This window comes from Engraulis encrasicolus, chromosome 17 (genome assembly GCF_034702125.1).
Source record: "Engraulis encrasicolus isolate BLACKSEA-1 chromosome 17, IST_EnEncr_1.0, whole genome shotgun sequence".
Classification (NCBI taxonomy): Eukaryota; Metazoa; Chordata; class Actinopteri; order Clupeiformes; family Engraulidae; genus Engraulis; species Engraulis encrasicolus.
The window spans coordinates 26,294,813-26,319,519 of record NC_085873.1 but is presented as its reverse complement, the minus strand read 5'-3'; the positions used below and the strand labels follow the sequence as shown (position 1 = coordinate 26,319,519).

The 24,707-nt window shown below is 42.2% G+C and overlaps 1 protein-coding gene across 1 annotated transcript in view; it reads right to left on the bottom strand.

The window, feature by feature from the left end:
• Positions 1-1,387: 1,387 nt before the first annotated feature.
• valopb (vertebrate ancient long opsin b) overlaps positions 1,388-24,707 on the bottom strand; it is a 32,591-nt gene continuing 9,271 nt past the window's right edge. Inside the window, exons 4-6 of the mRNA XM_063221269.1 lie at positions 20,379-20,618; positions 1,547-1,729; positions 1,388-1,462 (exon numbers count right to left, since the gene is read on the bottom strand). Coding sequence (XP_063077339.1) covers positions 1,388-1,462; positions 1,547-1,729; positions 20,379-20,618 — 498 coding nt within the window. The remainder of the gene's footprint in view (positions 1,463-1,546; positions 1,730-20,378; positions 20,619-24,707) is intronic.

Genomic DNA, 24,707 nt, shown 5'->3' with positions numbered 1-24,707 from the left:
ACACACACACACGTCCACATTCACACATACATACATACATACGCACAGTACACAGACATATGTAAAGGCTTTTCTACCACAGATCTCACAGACATGGAGACAAAGTGTTTCACGTACAACACTCACACAAAATGCGTTCATGCTCACATGCTATGTGCTATGAGGCAACCTTGTCAAGACACATTGCGCACAGGGGGGAAGGGCAGAGCGAAACGTTTCAGTTCCACCCACAAAAACGCGTCCTTGGGGAGGTATTTGTTCCAAAAAAAAACAGCAGCCCCGAATACCGTATGGACCCCAAAGGACCTACCAACCATACCCTACCTACTGTAGCCCCGTCTTGCAATGCCTTCGAACCTCTTACAGGGAGACTGGAACTGCTCAATTGAGAATCAATCGTTGGTTTGAAGGGTGAATTGAAATGTGCATCTGACTTAACCCAATCGCTAACGTGGTGGTGACATGTCATCGTCTCGGATGTAATTTTCATCCCCCTCTCCCCTCCCTGATCCTTCGCAGACTGGTCATGTTATCTGGTTACGTGAGGAATAGTCTCCCAGAAGACCTGACCAAGACTAAACGTGGAGTGCAGGAAGATGACGAGAACTAAGCAGATGCTAAAGGATATCGAGGCCAGGCTAATACATGAGTTCTACATTTTTGTTTTAACCTGACGAAACTAACTGCGCATAACTCAACATCTGATTGTTGGAAACCGCTCTAGGTCAAAAAATTAGCTCACATGGTTGGCTGCTAGTGTCTTGCGCCTCCTCAAAACATTGTGTTTAAAAGTATGTACGCTTCTATACTTCCCAAACCACCACCTCTCCTCCACTGGCCGGGGGTAGCATTAGCAGGAGCCATGGCCAGCCTTACTAGCAGGAGATACCGCTAACTAGTGGTGCAAAACTGCGAGCAGCTTCTGAGGAAACAAATACCAGCGCGAGGACAGCCCTTGGAGTAATAACAATCGAGGGGCAGACAGAACAGACCAGGCAGGTACTGTATATTATAGCAAGAGCAGGTTGTCGGTCAGTAAAAGTGGACGGGGGTGGGTGGGTTTGCTACAAATATGCGAAAAAGCAGAGGACAAATTCAATCTAGCCTTTTCCACAAACGCACACCACAACACCCTCATCCCCATTAACCCCTTCTCCTCCTCCTCCACCTCCACCTCTTTCTCCTCCTCCTCCTTCACAACACACATGTGCATCAGTGAGTTCAGAGTTCAGAGGAGACAGACCTTCTTCAGAGACGATTTCAATCTGGCCATTTCACAGACAAAATGAACACCACCCCCATTAGCCCTTTCCTCCTCCTCCACCTCCACCTCTTTCTCCTCTTCTTCCTTCACAACACATTTACTGTACATCAGTGAGTTCGGCGTTCAGAGTGGACACACTTTGTTCTCGTTCACAGAAAGCTTGTTGCCGTTGCCGCTGTTGTTGTCGTTGCGCTTCATCTCCTCCACAGCGCTCGCCGTCGTCGTCGTCGTTGGTGACGCCACCTGGTCATCCTCTTCGTCCTGCTCCAGGTCCTGCTCCACGTCCTCCTCCTCCTCCGTGCGCTGCATGTTGCAGACGGAGGAGAGCGGGACACGCGCCGCGATGGTGGACATCTCGCCCATGTGGCTCTCTGCCGTGGTGCCGCGGTCCGATGTCTGGTTGATGTGGGTGGAGTCCAGGCTGGCCGTTCCACCCTTGAACATGTGGATGAGGCACTTCCTGAACTGGGGGGATAGAAAGAGAAACAAAGTCGTTAACTTCCACATGTGGATATTTTGCAGAGGAACTCTCCTGTTTTGTTGACAATGGGGCACTTTCTGAATGGTGTGGGGCAGAGAGAGGAAACAAAACAAGATGTTGACTTCAACATGTATTGTAGATGAGACACTTCCAGACCTGGAGGGGGGGGGGGAGCAGACAGAGAAAAATGATTACAATTACTGTTACTATCAGTAGACACTCCTTAACTGTTTACAATGGCAGAACAGAAACAGCATGCTGGAAAAGCATGTGGATGAGGCACATTCTGAGGCTGATTGAGGCTGAAACAGAAAAGAAGTTGTTGATTTCAGCCTGTGGCTAAGCTACTTCTTGACCTAGGGGAGAGGAGAAAACGCGAAAAGAGGTGTTTGACTTCGATATGTGGCTGAGGCACTTTCTGAACTTGGTTGGGGGGTTCAATATGTAGATGAGGCACTCCTAAGCTTCTTAAATCATCAAAAATCAAAAAAACTTTTTTTTTTGTCAGAAAGTGCGCACAACTCCCAATTGTTTACAAGGCCTTCAGGTGGGAGCGAACAGCATTGTTCATATTTTGTAGAAAAGCCACACTCTCGGGTGCGATTCTTGTATTTTAGTTTAGTCGGTTAGCATGATAGACAGACGTTTTGGCCAAAGCCTTCTTCAGCATCTTCAGCTTCGTCAGAAACGTCTAACTGTCATGCTAACCCACTAAAATAAAATACAAGAATCACACCGAGAGTGTGGCTTTGTTACATAGTCCTACTTTGTTAAACTATACCTGTACAGTAACAGGAGCTTTTTAAGTATAATCGAGAAAACAAGATGTCACCTCTGTTGAACTGTGGATAAGACACTTCCTAAACTGCAGAGAACAGAAAGATTAAAAAAAACAAGCTGTTGACTATCCCTTTGCTGTAATGATTGCAGTAAAAATGTGCTTTGCAGCAATTTGCACTACAATGGGCACTAGACCATTCCATAAACCGGCAGAGCAGAAAGGCAAGCCCTGCAGAGACTTTCAGACTGAATAATGATTCCTTTCAGGGGTATCTCACTACTGTAACAACACGGAAAACGCTTAGAACTTGATATGTAAATTGCACACTTAAACTGGAGGAACAGCAAAATAACCCCAGCTGCCACTAGCAGGGTGAAAGTGCTTCATTTCATATTTACACTCAGTAAATGCAGTGCAAAATGCAGTGTTAACTCAACGCCTAGAAATACTCTGGGATACAAATACACTTTAGAAGATGTTAAGTCTACTCTATAGATGTTGAATTAACACTGCTTTTTAACCCCTTAGCGCAGAGCCTATGTTATAACCTTACTGTCACCAAAATTTGAATGGCTATGTCTTAATCTGTTACTTGAGGCTCTCAATATTGTCATAACAATGTTGTTATGATGTATTGAGTATTTTCACCAAATAGTGAATAGGCCCGCCAGTGACAACATCTGCAGTAAGAGGCTACGTGTATTTTAGATGTAAGAACACATGAAACATTAAACATGGTCAAATCTCCATTTCCTGAAAAAGGCAAAGGGAAACATGCACACAAAAGAGCTCCAAAACTTGAGGGACAAGAAACACAAACACAAACAACCAGTGTGAATGACAGGGAGGAAAATTGCTGCTTTTTAGCAGTTTCTTCATGCAATATGCAAAACGCTGAAATCTGAACACATGGACGACATACTTCTAAATATGATAATAATCATCATCCTCATCATCATAACGGTATTTGCAGATCACAATTCATGCATTTCTGATGTTCCATGTGCTAACAGTGTGACTGTAATATAAAGATTGGCAAAAGAGTGCTTTCTTAACTTCTGCAAGCGTGCAACATGTGACCTTTTGCACTTGCGTTTCACATAATCGTTGTTAATACATAATCCTCACCAATAACTCTTACTCTAACCTCAAGATCCTTAGTGTTACTACTACATGAAGTTGCATGTTGCTAAACACTTCACTATCACATTAAATTTATCATATCCGCCAGTAGTACACTATATAGGTTACATTGTAAAATGTTACAAAGTAATTAAAAAGAAGACAAAATGGTAACATAGACTGAACAGTGATGATTAAAATAAAATAAAACCAATTGAGCAGTTTTCCAGTGGAAAATAAGCAGTCTAAGTATGTGTGTGAGCAAGAAGAGGGGGGGAAAAGAAAGACAACGATGTGGCAAAATCAACGGCATCCAATGCATCCTTCAGCCTCGGAAAAGGCATCTCAATGGACCTCTGGAGACCAACCCATGGTGCTCGCTGACATTCATTCTCCTCGCATGCTCTATGTTGCGCTGGCTTACCCATAAACCGTATGTCAAATGCAAACACACTACCATATTTATTCCCAACGCCTGCAGAATAAATATAAATATCCCTTGCATTCCCCCTATTCCAAGGAAAGAGGAAGAGATGGGAAAAGGGCGTTAAAAAAAATATATGCGCAGTGTGGTGAACTGTACTGCACGTGGGGCTCAGATCGATAATTCCCTTGTTCAAACATTCCAGGGCGCATTCCGTGGTCCAGACCAGCAAAGCAGAATTCAGGTGCGGGGCTGTCGTGAACAAAGGCACTTGCATTAGAAATTAGCAGAAAAGGTCATTGCACCATATGTATTTTGCACACCAAAAGAGGGAAAATAGCACATTCACACACAACACACATTCACACTCACACACACACACACACACACACACACACACACACACACACACACACACACACACACACACACACACACACACACATATACGCATGCACACGCGCGCACACACACGTGCACACGCGCACGCACACACACACACACACACACACACAAGGGCAGTTCTGACCCTAATTAAACAGGAAAAGGTCAGGTGGAGGGTTTTTCACGCACTCCGTGCCATTTGTATTTATTTCCTGAAGCTTCAGGGCCGAGGCTCGAAGTCAATGAGGCACCATGGGTAATTACCAGGCCGGCTTGCCGCACTTGTATTCATGAACCACGGGAAATAAAATAATACATGAAAAGAGGAAATAGAAATAAGACATGAAAAAGGAAGGGGATACTAAATATTAACCCACTAGTGTTGAGGAAACACTGAAGGAAGAAGGAAAAAACAGAAGTCATCTCCTTCTGAGTTTCCCCCTGAAGATGGAAGATATTCACTGTTTACATCTTGGCTGTTGACACAGCTTTCAGGTTATTTTTTTCTCGGACGCAACAGAAATAATTGAAAACCGGACAAAAATCAGCGTTATTGATACCTCCCTTTCATGTCTGGATCACCCAGACAAATTATACAAAAACACACAATCACACACACACGCACGCGCGCGCACGCACACACACACACACACACACACACACACACACACACACACACACACACACACACACACACACACACACACACACACACACACACACATACACACACACGTGTCTTAGGTAAGATTCTCAGTAACCCCACCTAACCATTATAACACAAAAAAACACCTCCTCACCCAAATGTCATTATCTAATTCAGTAGTGATCTCTCTGGTAGTAAGCGGGGGAATTCATTTTTTGTGCATTGATTTGAAGGCTGATCGAGCTGTCGAAAATGTCCCTTTGGTGCAAAATGTTACACATCGAACTGTATGAATCTGAAAACGTAATGCATAATAATAGGAAAGCGAGACATTTAAAAAAAAACTTGAACTTAATGTGACCTTAGCTGTTAATGCCGTGCGCATTTTACTGTGACTTTTTACTTTGGGTGTCCGCTGCTCAGCCCACTACTTGACAAGGTGGTGCGTGAAGTAGAAGCATGAATAGTTAAGGAGTGCACTATGTAGAGAAATAATAGGAGAGGAAGAAGGATTTGAAATAGTGCAAAGACAGCATACAACAACAGGTAATGGAAACCTGTTACTTGCGAGAAGTCTGCAATAAGCCAAAAACTCTGTAGGTATGTTTCTAGCTTCATGAGCTTATCTTGTTGAGGAAAGAATAGGCCTACTAATTTAGCCATTTCTGACTGCATATTATTTAACTATAATCATGTGTCTTTGCTCGTGAATGAAAGGCAACATCAGTCAGACCAGCATCTGATCATAACAACTGTTTATATTGCTGGCGCCTGGCAATCAGTTGGCTGAAAATTACGAGTCGATGAACCAGCGTGAATTAACGCTGAACGGTAGCCTACTGTTTCTGTTGCATTTTGAAAATCGAACGAGGTAACCGACTAACAGGGATGTTTATGTTTCAGTATGCTGTTATGGAGAAAAAAAAACTGTCTTGAATGCAAATGGCCAAATGGTATTTATAGTGATGTAGATCCCAGTGTGTATGTGATGAAGTATGAGAATTGTTGGATGGAGTGTAAACTCCACACTTGTGTATAGGAACATGCTGCTATTTTGAAGTTAAATGCTTTGAAGCTGTCATTAACAGCCTGCTGCAGGTCTGACACTGCAGTACAACATATTTCATGCTCAGTGATCCTCAGTTGCTGTTAACAGAAATAAGCTGAGATAAGATTCAAAAGATCCAATGGTACATGCTAGCATGGAGGTAAAATTCTGCACTGTCAGGCTCAGAGAACGAATGGAAGTACAGAAGAAAGATAAAACTCTATCATTTAACTCAAGGAGAGGTATAAAATGGGCTGATTTCCAGAGATGGTTCAGTATCGCTTTAACACTAGAACTACCAGGATTTTTCTGCCTACCTAGAAGTACCAGAGAGGGGTCATTTGACCCGGTGGCTTTTACCTAATACACTAATCACTCATTTTGTTATGGTAATGAGGCTGTTAGGGGCCGTGTGTGGGGTGAGGGGTGAGGGGGTCACACCTTACAGTGCTAACAGCCAAGACAGAGGGACAGACAGCTTCTTCCCAAGGGCTGTCAGCCTCCAAAATCAGTCACCACAGGTAAATAGCAACTTGCATGAAGATATCAGCAATAAAGACAGATAGCACAGTTTGGCGGACAGTTTGTTACCGTTTTTCTCCATTGGTTTGGCTCATTTCTTGAAACTGAGATGTCATTCTCAAAACATGGACAAATCCCAAAACTAATTTGCAGTTCCTCACAACAGAATGGCATTTATCATTGCTTTCATCAAATTTCAAATGCTTTTGTACATGTCTCAATCATTTAGTACATCCTTGCAAATGGTTATGTACAAGTATCCTACAGTTAACACAATCAGCTTACATTTAGTAGAATTTTCAACTGAATGTACCTTGCTGATCCATCCCAATTGGTTGATTTTCAGTGTAATAGTTGTCCTGAAAACATGTCAGCACATTTTCTTCATATAAGTCATCAATGAACGAACGTGTGAATGTCCCATGTGATCATGACGAATCATATGACTGCAACCAGATAATGGTTGAATTACAGTTTTTCTCGATTGTTTTGGCTCATTTCTTGAAACTGAGATGACATTCCTATAACCATTGGGTCATTTGGACAAACATTCTTACACTTCTGCACAACAGTTCAGATAAAAAACACCTCATTCTTGCATCAGCACTAAACCGTCTGACATATAAATAGTCAGTACCATCAAAATGGCATAGATCCTTCTCAATTGCTTTGGCTCATTTGCATTCATTTAGTCCTTCTGTCAAAATAAACTGGATGGTTCAGCATAACTACATGGATCCTCATCACTCGCTCATATCACCACAAAAACAGTTTACCCATGTGTCAAAACTAAATTTCTTCCCCACATATATCATCAGTACCCTCAAAATACATTGTCCCTTTGCCATTGTGTAAGTACTGCCAGTCAAAATGGTTAGGTGTTTTATCTACGTTCAGCTAACAGATTTCGACTATGTATAAAAATGAAAAAGTGAGTGAAACTATTGAAGTTTGACAACACAGATAATTTACCAAGGACAGAAAGTAATGCCCATATATCACAGGTTTCTCATGGGTTTGGCTCATTTCTCAAAACAGAGATAGCATGGACAAATGCCAAAGCAACTAGCAACTGTTCAAAACAGAATGTCGTTTGAAAAAAATGTCATGAAATTAGCCAAATAACATGGAAACTGTAGTATACACGGTTGTAAAATTATTTTCTACTAACTAGTAAAGTTACAATACCATCTGACCTGTTGAACACTGTCATGAATTTACTATGTAATGAAATTCTTAAAATATGATGTCCTTGACAGTTTTGGGAACTACGTAGACCACTTTGCATATGATGACTTACACAATGAAATAATGCTGACGTGTTTTGGAGAGGGCAACCATTAGACTGAGAATTGTCTAATTCGTTTAGATAAGCAAGGTGAATTTATTTGGAAAATGTGCTGAATGTATGCTGAATGTGTCAACTGAAGGGTATTTGTACATATTCATCTGCAGAGATGTACTAAACATTTGAGACATGTACAAAGCATTTGATATCTGATGAAAGCAATGAAAAATGCCATTCTGTTTTGGGAAATTGCAAGTTGGTTTGGGGATTTGTCCGTGTTGTTTTGAGAATGTCATCTCAGTTTCGAGAAATTAGCCAAACCAATCGAAAAACTGTAACGTGTGAATCTCCCATGCCATGTGACCATAACAACTCATGTGAATGCAACCTGGCAATTGTTAGATGGATAAATACCAGTGCATGTGGACTACTGCTTAATTTCCCTCAAAAATGTTGTGGTGAAAGAAGCTCCTCTCCAAGGAACGAAGATGCAGAGATACAGCACTCAACAGGCATTGGAAATGATCCACACACACACACACACTCTGTGTCTCAAGTGACAGCTGTGAGCTGCTAACAGCCACATTTCCACAACAAAAGGAGTGTCCGCAGGGGGTCCAAAGGGTCAAATGACCCCCTTGTGGGGCTTTTAGGTAAAAAGGTCAATTGACCCCTCCGTGGTAGTTCTAGTGTTAAAGGAGAATTACGGGCAATTTCAACATGTAGTTGTTAGGCTACGTTACACTTAGCTGAAGCTTGTATCCAAAGCGACTTACACTTATTTAGGTTCAGGGTATTGGTTACAGGCCCTGGAGCAATGTGGGGTTAGGTGCCGTGGATGAAGGGTTGGATTTGAACCTGCAACCCTCTGATCTAAAGGCCAACACTGTAACCATTGAGCCATGGCTGCCCTGAAGTTGTATTGCTCATTCTACCCTTGACGTGTCAGCACCTGCAGACAAAGCATTTTTGTTCACCTCTTTCCATGATCCTGAATGTTTTAACGTGGTTCTCTATTGCACAGCCATATTACACTGCATTGCATTGCATTACATCGCAGTACAAAGTGAGGGGCAAGAGAGAGTAACCTCGTCGTGACACAAGGTTAGCAGCTGCCAGAGCGCAAGGTGAATGGGGTTTGTTTTAAGGCGAGGGTTCGTGATTCTCTCTTGAAGAGCAAAAGCCTTCACATACTTTTAAAAAAAAAAGAGAATTCAGACCAATTTCAAAACTTTTGGCAGTTGTATTGTGTTGGTCACGCTGCCCTTGACATCCGAACTCGAACTTGGGTCATGTATTATACACCATTTATAGTGTTTGAAATATCTTGCAATGTATTTCAAATATCATCAAATATAGGTAGTGCTGCTGTGTTGTATCACCTTACAACACAGCACTAACTTTTTTGGGATGACCTTTGGAATATATTTTGTAAGACGTTTAAAAAAATACGTAAACAAACCATGAACCCACTTAACAAGTTATGGATCTCAGCAGTCAATAGCAGCATGAATAAACTGCTAACCAAAATATTAAAATTGGCCGATGTGCTCTTTTCTGACAGTCGAGAGCCCTTCTCCTCAAAACACTTTCCACAACTCACCAAAACCTTCCTCACATCCTGGCAGCAACTAACCTTGTTACATCACATCTAGGTTACTCTTTCTTGCTCACATTACATTACATTTGGCAGACGCTTTTATGCAAAGCGACTTACAATCGAGGACCTAATCACAGCATACAATAGGAGTTTTCTTTTAATTACTCTGCCTGCCCTTGCACTGATTTCAGCCCAAACGTCTACACAACGTCCTTCTGCTTTCTGGATGCTGCCTTCATCATCATTGTTGTGTAAGCGCCCTGCTGAGTACCCGCCTTCGGCATAAGTTCTGATCCGCAAGTTGTCACGCAGACAGACAAACACAGAGACAAACACACTGACACGCACACACACACACACACATACAAACACACACACACACGGACACTCACATGCTGTCATCGTCCCCAAGGTTTATCTCGCCTGCTTTCATTTCTTGGAAACTGGTGACACTGTGACCCCCAATGGCAAGTTCCGGAGTGTGTGTGTGTGTGTGTGTGTGTGTGTTTGTGTGTGTGTGAGGGGGTGTTTGTGTGATTGTGTGTGTCTGTCTGTCTAAATGCGCGCGTGTGTGTGTGTGTGTGTGTGCGTGCGTGCGTGCATGTGTGTGTGACTGTCTCTGTGTGACTGAGTTGAGTGCAACAGCTGGGCCAGAAATGGGTCAGTCTGGAGAGACGAGAGCCGCTCCAGGGGGCCGACAGCGAGGCGAAAGCCCACCTGAGACTACTGCCCCTCGGGTACGCAGAAGCTAACACCCCCCTGTCGCCTCATCCCTCTCCACTCCACTCACACCCCCCCCAACATCACAGCCTAGCCCAGCCCTGCCCTGCCCTCCTTGCAACACTTGATGGATGGATGGATGGACGGATGTATGTATGGATGGATGGATGCATGGATGGATGTATGTATGTATGTATGGATGGATGCATGGATGGAAGAAGCTGTGCTTGGTCCTATATTCCAATTGAAATATTTCGTATTTTTCAAAACTCTCCTTACAATGAAGGATGGATGTACAATGGATGGATGGATGGATGGATGGATGGATGGATGGATGGATGGATGGATGGATGGATGGATGGATGGATGGATGGATGGATGGATGGAGGACTTCTATCATCTGGATAGGAGGACTTCTAATACCTGTGCTTGTACCTGGTTTGTAATTAAAATCTCTCCTAACGACGATGCATGAATGTATGGATGTATGTATGGATGAAGGATGGATGGATGGATGAACGGATGTACAGAGTACTCCTTCTAACATCTGTGCCTGTGGCTGGCAATGTAGCCGAGTTCATAGACTTGAGAGCTCTCCACATATGGTGACGGAGAAGTGAAAAACATGTCACTGCATTGCAATCTTCCTTTTTACCTCGGGGACAGATTACTGAACTATGAAATGATTAAAATTCTGTGAAAAAAAAATCTCTTGGCAGAGACTAGGGCAGAATCCGAAATCTTTGCTTGTCTACTGCATGGAGGGCACTGCACAGAGTGTTACATGTAGTTGATGTTGATTTTGGTCCCTACATAGTGCATGAGAGAACCTATTGGACTCAGTTCAGATGTACCCAGTCACAAGAAAACAGGCCACAAGTATGCATGGCATATGTAGGGCAATATCTAACTAATTTGTGGCCTTTTGTAGAAGATTTAAGTAGAAGACAGAAAGTGTCTCTCGACCGTACAAAAGACATAAAGTTAATTTTTAAGACAAAATGTTTAAGACAAACTAATACTGTTTTCTGAGGCATTGAGCAGCTTCTGTAGCCTCTTACTGCAGCAGGGGTCGCTGGCGACCCTATTCACCTGCTGAAAATGCTTAAATACATCATAACAACATTGCTATGACATTACAGAGAGCCATAGTGCTGCGCTAAGGGGTTAAGACCTCACTTTATTGCCAATTCAACTTTATTGCCAATTTTCTCCATGTGATTGGGATTGAAGTACAGTACAGTCAGAAAAGGTGTCTTTCTTTGGTCAATGTACAATGACATTGATGGCCTCCACTCTAAACCTCTACAAGGAATTCTGGTATAAGTGGATAGTCAGCAATTACAAGTAAGGTAAGCGTACCCATTAAGCCCACCAAAATCTAAATTTCTTTATTTTTCAATCATCTTCACATAATTTTTTTGTGAAATATTTTGTTAAATAGTAAGATTTACCTCTCTTCTCAATGTTTGTCACTGAGCTGATGGATATTTAAAAGTACAATATGAAGATTTTTTACGAGAAAAGTGAAAAGTCTGAATGGGCTTAAATGGTACCATTGGTACCATTTAAGCCCACTTGTGTTCCAAATAAGCTCATATAGTTATTTCTCTATCAAAATACATGGTGAGGTGTGTGAATTGAGTTTAAACAGTGGAGCCTACATGGCATAAATGGTTTCAGACCAAAAATGTAAGATTTGTTCAAAAAATAGTGCATAAAACCTAATTAAATATTACGGCATCTTTTACTTCAGATACTTCATAAAATTATTCATCCAAACAGAGAAATGTATTTTTTTCTTATTGATTATTGTTAGTTCATTACATTACGCCTTTTAAACCAACAACTTGGGATTGTACAGCACTTTTTATGTCCCTCAAAGGCATTTTTCATAAGCATGCATGCAAACTTGCATGCATTTCAGTGGGGTGTACCATTTAAGCCCACCTTGTACCCATTAAGCCCGCCTATACAAAAAGCTATTTTATGGAAATAATCAACTCCACAAAACATTTCATTATGCATTTCTTTAAAGACCAATGCCAAACAAATTGGAATATGCTTAGAATTCATACCTAACCACCTTAAGTCTTACGGTAGAGTAAGATAAAGATGGTGTGTGGTTGTATCAAGAAAATATCGGCGTGTGCTCGCTCATAAAACACATCTTTCCATTTGAAGGGAAATGCTATAATTTAGTAAAACACTGCATGTATATATATAAAAATCATTACATTTACCTCTTAGTTTACTAAATATGAAAGTATTTTCAAAACATTTGACTTAAACTAGCTGATATTCTATGATTTCTGACATGTCCCAAAACAGCAAAGTTTTGAGGCAACTTCTTGTCAGTAGTCCTGAGACTGGATTCACTTGGACGGGAATAACTCGACGATAAAAAATGTGATTTGTTTGCAATAAAAAACATTTTGTCAGTTACTAAACCCTTTAATTGGATAGGGTGATGAACAACAAAATTCACCTTTTCCCTTTCTTTAAATTGACCTCAAAGTTGAAAGTGGGCTTAAAGGGTACATGGGCTTAATGGGTACGCTTACCTTAGTCAATGGTTGTATTTGCAATGAAGCAGATACTTGCATTATCACAATGATATCTGCTTGGTCTTAGAAAGAGGTTGAATGCTTGACTTCCCAAGACATTGAAAACGCTGCTTCCTACTTCTAGCATAATCTCCCTCAACAAGGTTGCGTTCTCAGCCCTCTGTTGTACTCCCTTTATACTCATGACTGCTCGGCTATCCACAGCTCCGATTCCATTGTGAAATTTGCAGATGACACAGTGGTGGTAGGACTCATCTCTAACAACGATGAAACAGCCTACCTAAATGAGGTTGAGATGTTGTCATCCTGGTGTGCAGAGAACAGTTTAGAGCTCAACGTCACCAAAACCAAAGAACTTGTGGTGGACTACAGAAGAGGAAAGGATCAGAACTATGCTCAACTGGAAATCTTTGGTACCCCTGTGGAAAGAGTGAGCTGTTTCAAGTATCTAGGCGTCAACATTTCTGAAGATCTGTCTTGGTCACCTCACATCACCACCGTAGTAAAAAAGGCCAGGCAGCATCTGTACCACCTCAGGAGGCTAAGGAAGTTTAGAATTCCATCAGACATGCAGAAGTCCTTCTATTCTGCCACAATTGAGTCAGTAATTACAGGAAGCATTACAACGTGGTATGGCAACTGCACAGCTCAGGACAAGATAGCCCTGCACAGAGTAGTGCATGCTGCAGAAAAAATCACTGGAGCTATCCTTCCAGGGCTGCAAGATATATATGCAAGAAGGGCAACGACACGAGCACAAAGGATTATGAAAGACACATTCCATCCTAGTCACTCCATATTCGAAAGGCTGCCCTCAGGGAAACGACTACGTTCCATAAGATGTAGAACAAAGAGACTGCGTAAGAGTTTTTCCCTCAAGCCATCCACTTTTTGAATTAAGACAATAACTATTTTTATTTATTTTTAATTTTATTATTATTATTATTATTATTATTATTCTTTTTATTCATTATTATTATTTTTATTATTATTATTATTATTATTATTATTATTATTCTCTTTTTAAATTTTATTATTATTTTTATTTTTACCATCCAACACAGCACAGAGCAGTTGCAATCCCCATTTCACTGTCAATTGTGCTTGCACAAGGAAGCACGTGACAAATAAAAATCTTGAATCTTGAATCTTGAATCTTGAATCTTGAAGCAGCGAATGAACTGTCTAACAAACATGTGGACTTCACGCGCAATTCACGTCAGCTAGATAGATGAATGCCAATCAGGGTAGATTACTGACGACATGGAGGAGGTCCCATGCCACCGCAGTGATTCTAGAGTAGCTGCCTCGCTAACCAGCAGAAAATCTGTTCCCGCCATGACTTTAGGCCATGTGACATTTATGCAGAAGTCACTACCATATGCTTCGTTGTGGACACAATTTCTATTCAGGATGCTTTGTGTGGGTCACAGGGTGCATGCACGCTGCACAGCACTGCTCCAACAAAAACGAGCCCAATGGCACATGCCAACTTCATGACCTTTAACCTCTGAGCAAGATTCCATACAGCCAGTCTATACGATCAGTCCCCTGTGTGTGTGTGTGTGTGTGTGTGTGTGTGTGTGTGTGTGTGTGTGTGTGTGTGTGTGTGTGTGTGTGTGTGTGTGTGTGTGTGTGTGTGTGTGAGTATATGTTTGTGTTGTATCTGTATATCTGTGTGTGTGTGTGTGTGTGTGTGTGTGTGTGTGTGTGTGTGTGTGTGTGTGTGTGTGTGTGTGTGTGTGTGTGTGTGTGTGGTGGATGTGTGTGTGTGTGTGTGTGTGTGTGTGTGTGTGTGTGTGTGTGTGTGTGTGTGTATGTGTGTCTGTGTGTGTGCGTGTGCATGTGCATGGGTGCTAGGGGGCAGGGGCCAACACCTCCGCTCTCTGATTGCACCGCTGAAGGAAGTAGGAAGGGGAAAGGGAGGAAGGAGGAAGGAGGAAGGAGGCCTCAGGTGGGGAGGAAGGAATAGAGCAGTGATTCTCAAAGTGTGGTCCGGGGACCACTGGTGGTCCGCGACAGAGCTCAGGTGGTCCGCAAGGGGATTTTTACTTGTCCAAGACAAGCTAGCAGAAGGCGGTATTTGCAATATTGGGCTATTACAAAGCCAAACATGTCTGGTATCATATTTTCACCACAATAAGACAGGCTTGTATATGTGAATAAAACTGTCAATTCAGTTGACAGGTGGTCCCTGAACATTTTTGGGGGGACAAAGTGGTCCTCGGTCTGAAAAAGTTTGAGAAACACTGGAATAGAGCACGGTAAAGCAACGCTGATGTATATTTTATTGGACGAGCCGGACCACTCCGTTCCGACACTAGCGAACTAGATGGGATTCTCAATTATTGAGCTGCAATCCATTATTAAGCTTGGCGGGGGGAAAACATACTAAAGCACATCAAGACTCATGAGCTGTCAACCGGAGCCTTGTCAGATGCCTATCATCTTCCCTCCTAAGGAGCGGTCTGCTCGAAGGGAAGGAGTGGTGTGATGTGGTGTGTGTGGTGTGATGTAGTGTAGTGAGGGTGTGGTGTGGTGTGTGTGGTGTGATGTAGTGTAGTGAGGGTGTGGTGTGGTGTGATGTGGAAACATGGGCGAAGAGGGGGGAGGTGGCAATGAAGGTGTTGCTGACAGTGTTGGTGGTTTGCTTTCATTTTCTTGCTTTTTAAATTATGTATTTAATTAATCAATTATTTACTTATTTGAAATCTGGAGAGAAGATTTCATCAAACACCCACGGAAAGGGTAAGAGACAGATGGGAACGGTGGGTTGTTTGTTGTTATGTTATTTGTTTTTCTACCTTGGAAGTCTGACAGCGATCCATCCATCTGCAAATACTAATAAGGGGATAAATATAATCAGGAGATATCTACCGTGACTGAAATTTATGGGCTGTTTTTCAATTCAGGGGTGCATTTCTGGACAGCTTAGTTGTTAGCAGTTAGCAACTTCGGTAGTTGCCAATGGGAAATTGCATTGCAACCAACAAAGTACACAGTAAATGTTCCGGTGTTAATTTAACACTTAGAGCGTTCATTTAAGTCCAAATGATGTCAAATCAACTCTATATGAGCACTGCAGAATTTACTGTGTAGCTAATATAGTTAGCAACTAAGCTTTCCAGAAATGTACCCCTGATCAAAAACTCTAGGATGGCTACAAATGCTATGATGCTTATCTGTCGGGCTGTTGAACAGCCTACACAATGTGTATTTGTCCCTATTCTAATAAGCCATAACTGAACTGAACTGATGGGTGGAGAATAAAAAAGAATGCTACACATTTAAGGCGGGCATACACTGTGCAATATTCTCAGTCGCAGGTATTCAGTTCCTGCTCACACTATACCAGGGAGTCGCATGATTTAAAATTTCACATCTCATAACTTGTGTCCTCACACTATACGAGCCAAGGGTCAGATGCAAGATGGATGTGGAGGGGGAGGCGAGGATGCGCCCAAGAGCAAATCCCGCTGCACTGGCAATTTGTGACTTTTTGTGTATGTGTAGTGTTAAATCATGTTGTAGCACTGCTTCAACTGTGCGATTTACTTATTTCAGACCGTTTTGATTTCCTTGCGATCATACGATTGCAGATCGCAAGCTGGTCATGAGCTGAAATCGCTTGCTTACCCCATGTACACTACAAACGAGACTCACGATTGACCTCCGACTGAGCAAGAAATCAGCCCAATTCCCAAAGAGACGCACGACTGAGAAATCGGGCCAAAAATTGCAAAGTGTATACCTGCCATTCATAGAGGTGATACACAGGGCTGGATTAACACACATGTTAGATGTGGCTGCAGCCTAGGGGGGAATTGCAGAATTGTGACAAGATTCAAATTGATTGAATACAGAATTAAAATGTCTTCTGTCGTGCTGATGAGTACAGTTCGTATGTTATCCACAGTTGGTATGTTATCCTTAATTCCTAGCTCGTAATTATGGCACTATGTAAATTTGTCGCAAAATTTGCCTTCTAGGAGGGGCCCACAGCAAGCTGTAGACTGTGGTGATACAGACGGTAGGCCTATATTTTGCAGTGGTAGTTCAGAATTTACTGAGTAATTTAAACACTGTGAGTGTTGGATTTCACTCCGGGTGGTGAAGTAGCACTGCAAATTTTATTGTGTAGGGTTGTACATGACAGTAGTCATAAGTCTATTGTTAGCAAAAATGACACTGCCAGACACTAACAAGAGTATCATTTAATCAGGATTGCATACCTCAGTGGTCTCAACCATTTTTGAATAATCACCCCCTGGACCTCATCATGAGCCTCCCAACGCCTCCCTTGACCTCATCATAAGCCTGCCGATACTGCCATTGATATTAAAAAATAAAATGGACCAATGCCCACAAAAGGCAAACAAGCACACCCCCCCTCAGCTGTATCCATTTCAACACCCCCCAAGGGCTCACCAACGCTGTAGAGCCCCCCCTTGAGAAACACTAGTCTAGCTAGACAGAATTTAAGGAAAGTAAATTATATAAAGGAGAAATAAACAGAGAATAGAGAAAAAGAATGTGCAGGACGTTGTGAATAAACATAATGCAATACAGTAATTTAAAAAATAAGAGTCCTTTCAACAATGGGAGAGTCGATTTAAAGGGACACTCCACCCATTTGCATTAGGCTTTCCATTGCTAGACACCCAGTCATAATTTTGAATGGCCGTGCAACACTCTCTCAATTCCCCCTGAGACAGGAGAAATCCGTATTCACCTCTTAACACTTTTTTTGCATCATTGTAGGAGGAAGTGTAAGAGAGGTGGATTTCTGTTGAGACTACAAGCTTTTTTCCCACCCTTTCAACCCCGGGTTTGACCTAATGCGCTAACAGACCTGTCACAGATCAGTGTGCCAGTGCTTTTGAAATCACTGGCATTGAGGCTCCAGTAAGTCACTGGCAGAGCTGCCTGGGTGTGGCCTGTGGAACTTGAGCATTGCAGTGCATTATGGGGATTGTTGTCACAAATCCACAAGCACTAAAAAGTCATTTTCTGCCTTTTCTCGGCCAAGAAGGCACCAAATTAGACATTTATGCTACTATTCTACTACATATATGACCCACTTTCAATACATATTCATGTCTCCACCGGTGGAATGCCCCTTTAAAGGACCACTTCTGCCAATTTCAATATGCTGTTGTATTGCTCACGCTACCCTTGACTTGTCAGTACCCGGTGATGCTGCATTTTTTGGCTCAGCCCTTTCTGAGATCTGAGCTATTGTAATGGGGGCAGCTTTTGCTTACATTTTTAAAATTCTTAACATAGGCATACTCCAAATATTTTCCCAACAGGAATCGCTGTTTGCTAGTTGTCTGCTGATGTTGCATAACCTTTTGGATGTTTTGGGGAATACATCAAGATGCTTTTTGAAATGTAAACAAATACTTGCCCCCATTACAATGACCAGGATCTCAGAAAAGGCTGAAGAAAAATAAAATAAAAATCTCAGCTACTGACAAGTCCAGGGTAGTGTGAGCAACTGCATGTTGAAATTATTATATTAGAAATTAGTATTAATTATATTAAGTTATCCTTTAAGATCTTCTTGCGTGTATTTGAAGCCAGAGTAGACTGGTATCATGGTAACATTGTATTTTTTACTATGAGGAAAAAATATATGACAGCCAATCAAAATACCGAGGACATGACCTCAATGGTAGTAACGGCTATGCAGCCAATCCACCGTTGCAGCTATTCCATCAGGAAAAAAACACAAACAAAAACAAAGATTAACACATCCATAGCAATCACTCAGTGAAAAAACAAATGGCTGACAGATGGCATTGTATGTGGAAAAAAACAGGTTCCATTTGACCTTTACCTCTATTGCTAATGCATAGTCACTCCATTTGTAAAAGCAAATATACGTGACATGCTAAAACCCAGGCAGGTCAACAAAAGCAGAGCATAAAAAACCCAAAAATGGCGGCCTGCTGCCTATCACCTATTTATCATATCCTGTGTATTTCAGACTGGCTCTGATATCATGTCTGGCATATCAATGTGGGTTAAGCATTACGCAACTGACTTCAAACAGGTTGATCAAAAAACCCTCAATATGTGCCGTTCAACGATCGGGAAACAGGGATAGAAGAGAGGGATTATGGGAACGCACGCGCGCGCACACACACACACACACACACACACACACACACACACACACACACACACACACACACACACACACAGTCTTTGCTTAAGTATTCCAGTGGGGCCCTCCCAGAGACTCCCATTCATATTAAGCCTAATTTAAAAAAATGCTAAACTGTGCCCAGACCAAAACAATCCCTGAAGCTAGTAAAGAAATATTTTGGCACTTCAAATTTTACAGTAAAAATGAAGTTACCAAGTAAAATGTTTTTGGTCACGTTGGTTTGTCTGTCTGTCTGTCTGTCTGTCTATTTGTCTGATTGTTTGTTTGTCACCAGGATAACTCAAAAACCTATGAACGGATTTGGATGAATTGGATGAGTTGCTGGAAATGACCAAAGGAGCAAGTGATTCAATTTTGGTGGTGATCTGGGTCACAAACCTGAACCAGGATTTTTAAAAAGATGGCTCACCATTGCTAGCCTACAAATCTAGATGCCCCTAGTGACCGCAAATTGAATTGCAGGACAGGACAAGTTTTGACATTCCAGTTTCTAACTCAACAAAAAGAAGGCAGAAAGACTTCAAATAAAAATAGGGTGTAACATAATCAAATATTCTATCAAACAGCTTCCTTGGTGAAGGTCTGCACTCTTTGAGTGCATTTCAAACATTATTGTCTGGTGTTTTGTTGAACACCATATGAGGGTGTTTTGAGTGTAACTGTAGAGCGGTGAGGTGCCAGCTGCTTATTCATGAACACGTGCATGATGGGATTGCAGATGGCTGCAGCCTTGACAAAAAAAGTTACAAGTTGGGTGTAATGTAATAGGCAATTTTGGAATGTGGAAATGTGTACTGTACAGTATGCATGTGTACAGTATGTGCATTAAAAAGAGCTTTGAGTTAACTTCATAGTTGTGATTGTGTTGTATCTGAGGGTGCATTGAGCCGCGGTGGTCTTGACTAGAGGATGACATTTTTCGGGAATTCCCGTGGGTCCCGGGATGGGAGTCAAAATTTTAAAAATGAACGGGAGCGGGCAGGAGCGGGATTAAAGATGAATGCGAGCGGGCAGGAGCGGGAATAAAAATGAACGAGAGCGGGAATGCTCGCTTATTTTTTTCATAAAAAAAACTTGTTTTTTCGATGAAATGGGAGTGGGATTGATTTTGAGTGGGAGTGGGCAGGATTGGGAAACATTCTTTTCAGGAGTGGAGGGAAGGGATTTGTTTCTTTTACTCCAGTCCGGGATGGGACGGGATGGGATTTTTTTTCTGGGACCGGGATGGGACGGGAGTGAAAATCCATTCCCGTGTCATGCTCTAGTCTTGACAGCAAAGTAACAAGTTGAGTGTAATGTGGAGGAGTGTAATCTGAGGGTGTATCTAGTGCAAGCGTAGAGCAGTGCGGCGCCAACCTGCTTGTTCATGAAGACGTAGATGATGGGATTGTAGACGGCGGCGGTCTTGGCGAAGAAGGCGGGCGCGGCCGCCAGCCGGGGGTCGATGTAGATGGAGGGGCAGGCCGTCACGGTGATGGAGAAGGCGGCGTAGGGCGTCCAGCCGATCATGAAGGCGGCGATCATCACAATGACCATGCGCGCCACCTCGCGGTCCGGCTTCCTGGCGTGGCCCAGGCGCCCATGGGTGGCAGACACCTGCGACAGAAAACAAGAAACAGGTAGTAGTTAATTACAGGATCACGATTAACAAACATTCAAAGTTGTTATGACCAGGCCTGGAGTGGTAATCGGGTATGTAGGGCATTTCCCAGTGGGCCGACGCTCCTCAGGGGCCGATAGTGTTCGGTTTTTCTTATGGACTGGTCCAAAACTTGGAAAAAGGCGCACAAAAACATCTGAGCCATTTCTTGTCCCAGCCCAGTCCTGGTCATGACACCAATTTCACACTAAGTACACAGGGATAAGGGGGGGGGGGGGGTTTGGCGGCAGAGGCGTATCAGAGGCCCCCAAACCCCTAAATGGTAAATAACAGCTCACATTTTACTACAATCATGGCAACTTAGTTTCAAATGTTCATTTTTTTTATTGGGCCCCACCTGACACTAGAATTGCCTCTGGGTGGCGGGGATAAATACGTACTAGCAATTGTAGATCGGTATTAGCAATAAAAAGAGGATTAATCAAAGTCTCAATAAAAACATTATGCCCTAATAGTAATCATTCTATCAATAGAATAGATGCACATTAGTTCTAAACCTGAAATACGTGAAACTCTCACCACCACTGATTACAGTGCAAATTATAGACTTTATATCAGTGCTGATTGTTCTACATTTCTGTTTGTGTTGTCATCTTTTGAATCTGCATGTTGTATGTTGTGTAGTGATAGTTCTGAAACTAGGCTTATATTTACCTCTGCCAAGGAGGTTATGTTTTCGGTCGTGTTGATTTGCTTGCCTGTCTGTTCGTTTGTACGTCTGTTTATCTGTCTGTTTGTTTGTTTGTCTCTCAGAAGGATAACTCAAAAAATTATGAACGGATTTGGATGAAAGTTTGTGGAGTTGTTGGAAATGGCAAAAGGAACAACTGATTAAAGTTTTGGTGGTGATCCGGATCTCAGAATTTTTGAAGGATTCTTCACCATTGCGGGATAGGGCGAATTTTGACATTCCAGTGTCTAAGTCCACAAAAAGAAGGCAGAAAGACTTGAAAAAATAGGGTGTAACATAGTCAAATGTTCTATCAAACAGCATCCTTGGTGGAGATCTGTACTCTCTGAGTGCATTTCTAGTCCTACGTATAGGCTACCCATGAAATGTTTGTTTAATATATGGTGGAATTTAGAGACACTAAATGAAAATTTCACCAAGTTCTTAAAAATGCCATGACTAATGGCAGTTTTCACAAGGAAGAGCGTGACACTCATCCCTCTGATGAAGGCCTAAGTGCCAAAACGTCAGCACCAACAAAAATAAAAAGTGGTGAACCGTGAAGAAGCAGTGTCGCTCTCTTCCTTTTGAAAACTGAAGTACCCTGAAAAGCTGCACCTGCTGAAAAAGAAGCCTTTGAGGTGTGCGGGCTCTCACAAAACCATGATTAACCCCTTTGACAGAGCCAATGTTATAAGCTGACTGTCACCAAAATTGAGATGACCAAGTCTTAATCTGTTACTCAAGGCTCGCTTTAATATCATGGCAGTGTGTTATGTAGTTGAGTCTTTTCAGTAACGAGTGAATGGGCCCACTAGTAGGCTTCAAATGACCACAATGGAAATAAGCCTTATTGTGCGGATACACCTACCGCAACAAGAGCGAGGCAAGCGACGGAAGTAATTGACTTTGTATTGAGTCGCGCAACAAAAGCGATTCGGGAGAATAGAGCGATTTTCGCAACGAGCGCGACAGTTTGAAGTTGAAATCCTTTCAACTTTCTATGGCGCGGTTCGGCGACAAGCCGCGACAGCCAATGACTGTATAGAGGTCAGTGACCACAGCCAATGGGAATGCTTGAATGCTTTGCCTTCTGCCTGTACGGACTCTAGTCTCCTCAATCGCTCGTATCGCTTGCTGCTGCACTCTGTTTCTTGAATCGCATCGCACCTGGTCTATTCGCGCGGTTAGGGTTTTTTATGTTTATCCCTGTCTATTTCTTTATTTTAATGTATGGTTTCGTTTGCTATACAGTGTTTTTTAAAGGCCAACTTCCGATAAAACTCAGTTTTACTCACTCCTTTCGAAGATCGGACGGTCACCCCAAGTTAAACTCACTTGCAAGGGTCTCATAGCGGTGCGTCAACTCTCCTGGCTGTGTTTCCCGGTGTTTCCCAATTTACATAAATAATGCAGAGAAACGAGCGAATCACGAAAGCCTTTCTGTGTTTCGTCACGTCGAAAGAAGGCGTTGCCCACAAAGGTTTATATCGACCCATTTATCTAAAAACATGTCGAGTAATTTTTTTCTGCTTGTTTTCAAAACAAGCAACGTCTGGTGGCCCGAAACATAGCTTAGCTTAGCTATCAGCTGGTTGCTACTCTCAGGTACACACACAGCACAAAGCCTCATACATGAAGCCAGCTCACTCTGGTTGCTCCGTGCCTGCAGCTCGCCTAGGGGTCGCTGTCGAAAGAGCACAGCCCTGAATGGAGCCTGCACGCCTCCGTTGGCGCCCCTATAGTGCAGTACCACCCGGGGAAGTGGCGACTCTGTTTCCCATTACATTCTCTCCAAGAACTGGAGGACTGAGCCAATCAGAGACGCGTTTCTTCGAGAGCAGGAGGAGTGAGCCAATCAGAGACGCATTTCCACGAGAAACACGGAACACTCTCTCGTTTCTCCACAAGCCACCTTGCCAGCTTGCAAAAACGTCTTGAAACAAAGCAACCAGAACGTTTTTTAAAACAGGACCAACGCGTAACACATTCAATAACAATGGGGAACACGGCAATATTAATTAAATGACGTTGAGAGGCCATCTTTAACATCAAAATAGACAAAATAAATTCATTCATTCATTCATACATTCATTCATTCATTCATTCATTCATTCATTCAGGCTCTTCTGCACAAAGAGGCTGCATAAAATGTGAATATGTATGACCATTTATTTTCAACAATATAGATTATGTTTTGTACTACTATTTCCTAGAACTCAGCACAGTTACGCAGCCCTTTTACACTGAAAAGGCATTGTTAGGGAGAAAAGTAGCCTGTAACGGATACAAAACAAGGTTAATCACTGCTTTACAAGGAGCTCAATGTCGTCTAATCTTTCTTTTCAAGCCATTGCAGGCCATTGTTGCCTAGAAATACACAAATCTTGTGTCGCTTTCTTTCCTGCTTACTGAGAAATGTAGTTCCTTGTACTATGGCCTTCTGAACAAATTTCATTTCTTACAGCATCATTTATGCATAAAGAGCAGCTACAGCACATGACATCTGTGGGAACACTGGAAATGACAAGCTGTTTGTTTTTCATTCTATTTCACCTTTTTGGACATGGGAAACTGCACATACGATATAAAACACATGACCGCACCAAACCAATCTAAAGAGAAAACGATGCCACCTTCATGTTAGCACTACATACTGTAAATACCTGGGGAACACCATAGTTTTATTTCTGTCAGTCTGACCACCAGGTAACAGAGTTGGAGAAGCACACTACGGCCAAAGAATGTACAGTCTAAGCTAAGACCTTACCTACAGACAGCATATCTGCAAAAAGAAATAAAGGTACACAAAATGTACAGTATCTTAGCTAGTTACGTTGAGAAAACTCACCCTTGGCAGTTCCTAAACGAGCTACAGTAGATGAACCCCTTTGCTTTCAGCCTATTTTATACAACCCTACTCATGACAAAATTGTGACGTCTTAATCTGTTACTTAATGCTCTCTGTAACGCAATAGCAATGTTATTATAATCTAGTTGAACATCTGCCCATCTTCAGAAAGTGGTTTATGTAGGCCCTAGAGACAGTAAGCCATATATCTGTGTATACGTAGTTTAAGCTTAGTTGGTTACATTGAGAGAGTTCACCTTTATGAGTTTCAGCATGTGTTAAACTAGATTACATGGTTCAGGTAGTTCATCCATATATCTGCATGTAGCTTACAAGTAAGTTACATCTGGAGGGCTCAGCTTTCTGAGTTCCTGCATGGGCTATAGATTAAGTAGTGACAGTAAACCATATCTGCATGTAGTTAAAATGTAGTTAATTCCAGTTGATGGGGCTCAGATTTCTGAGTTTCTGAATAAGCTAAACTAGATTGTGATTCACATACAG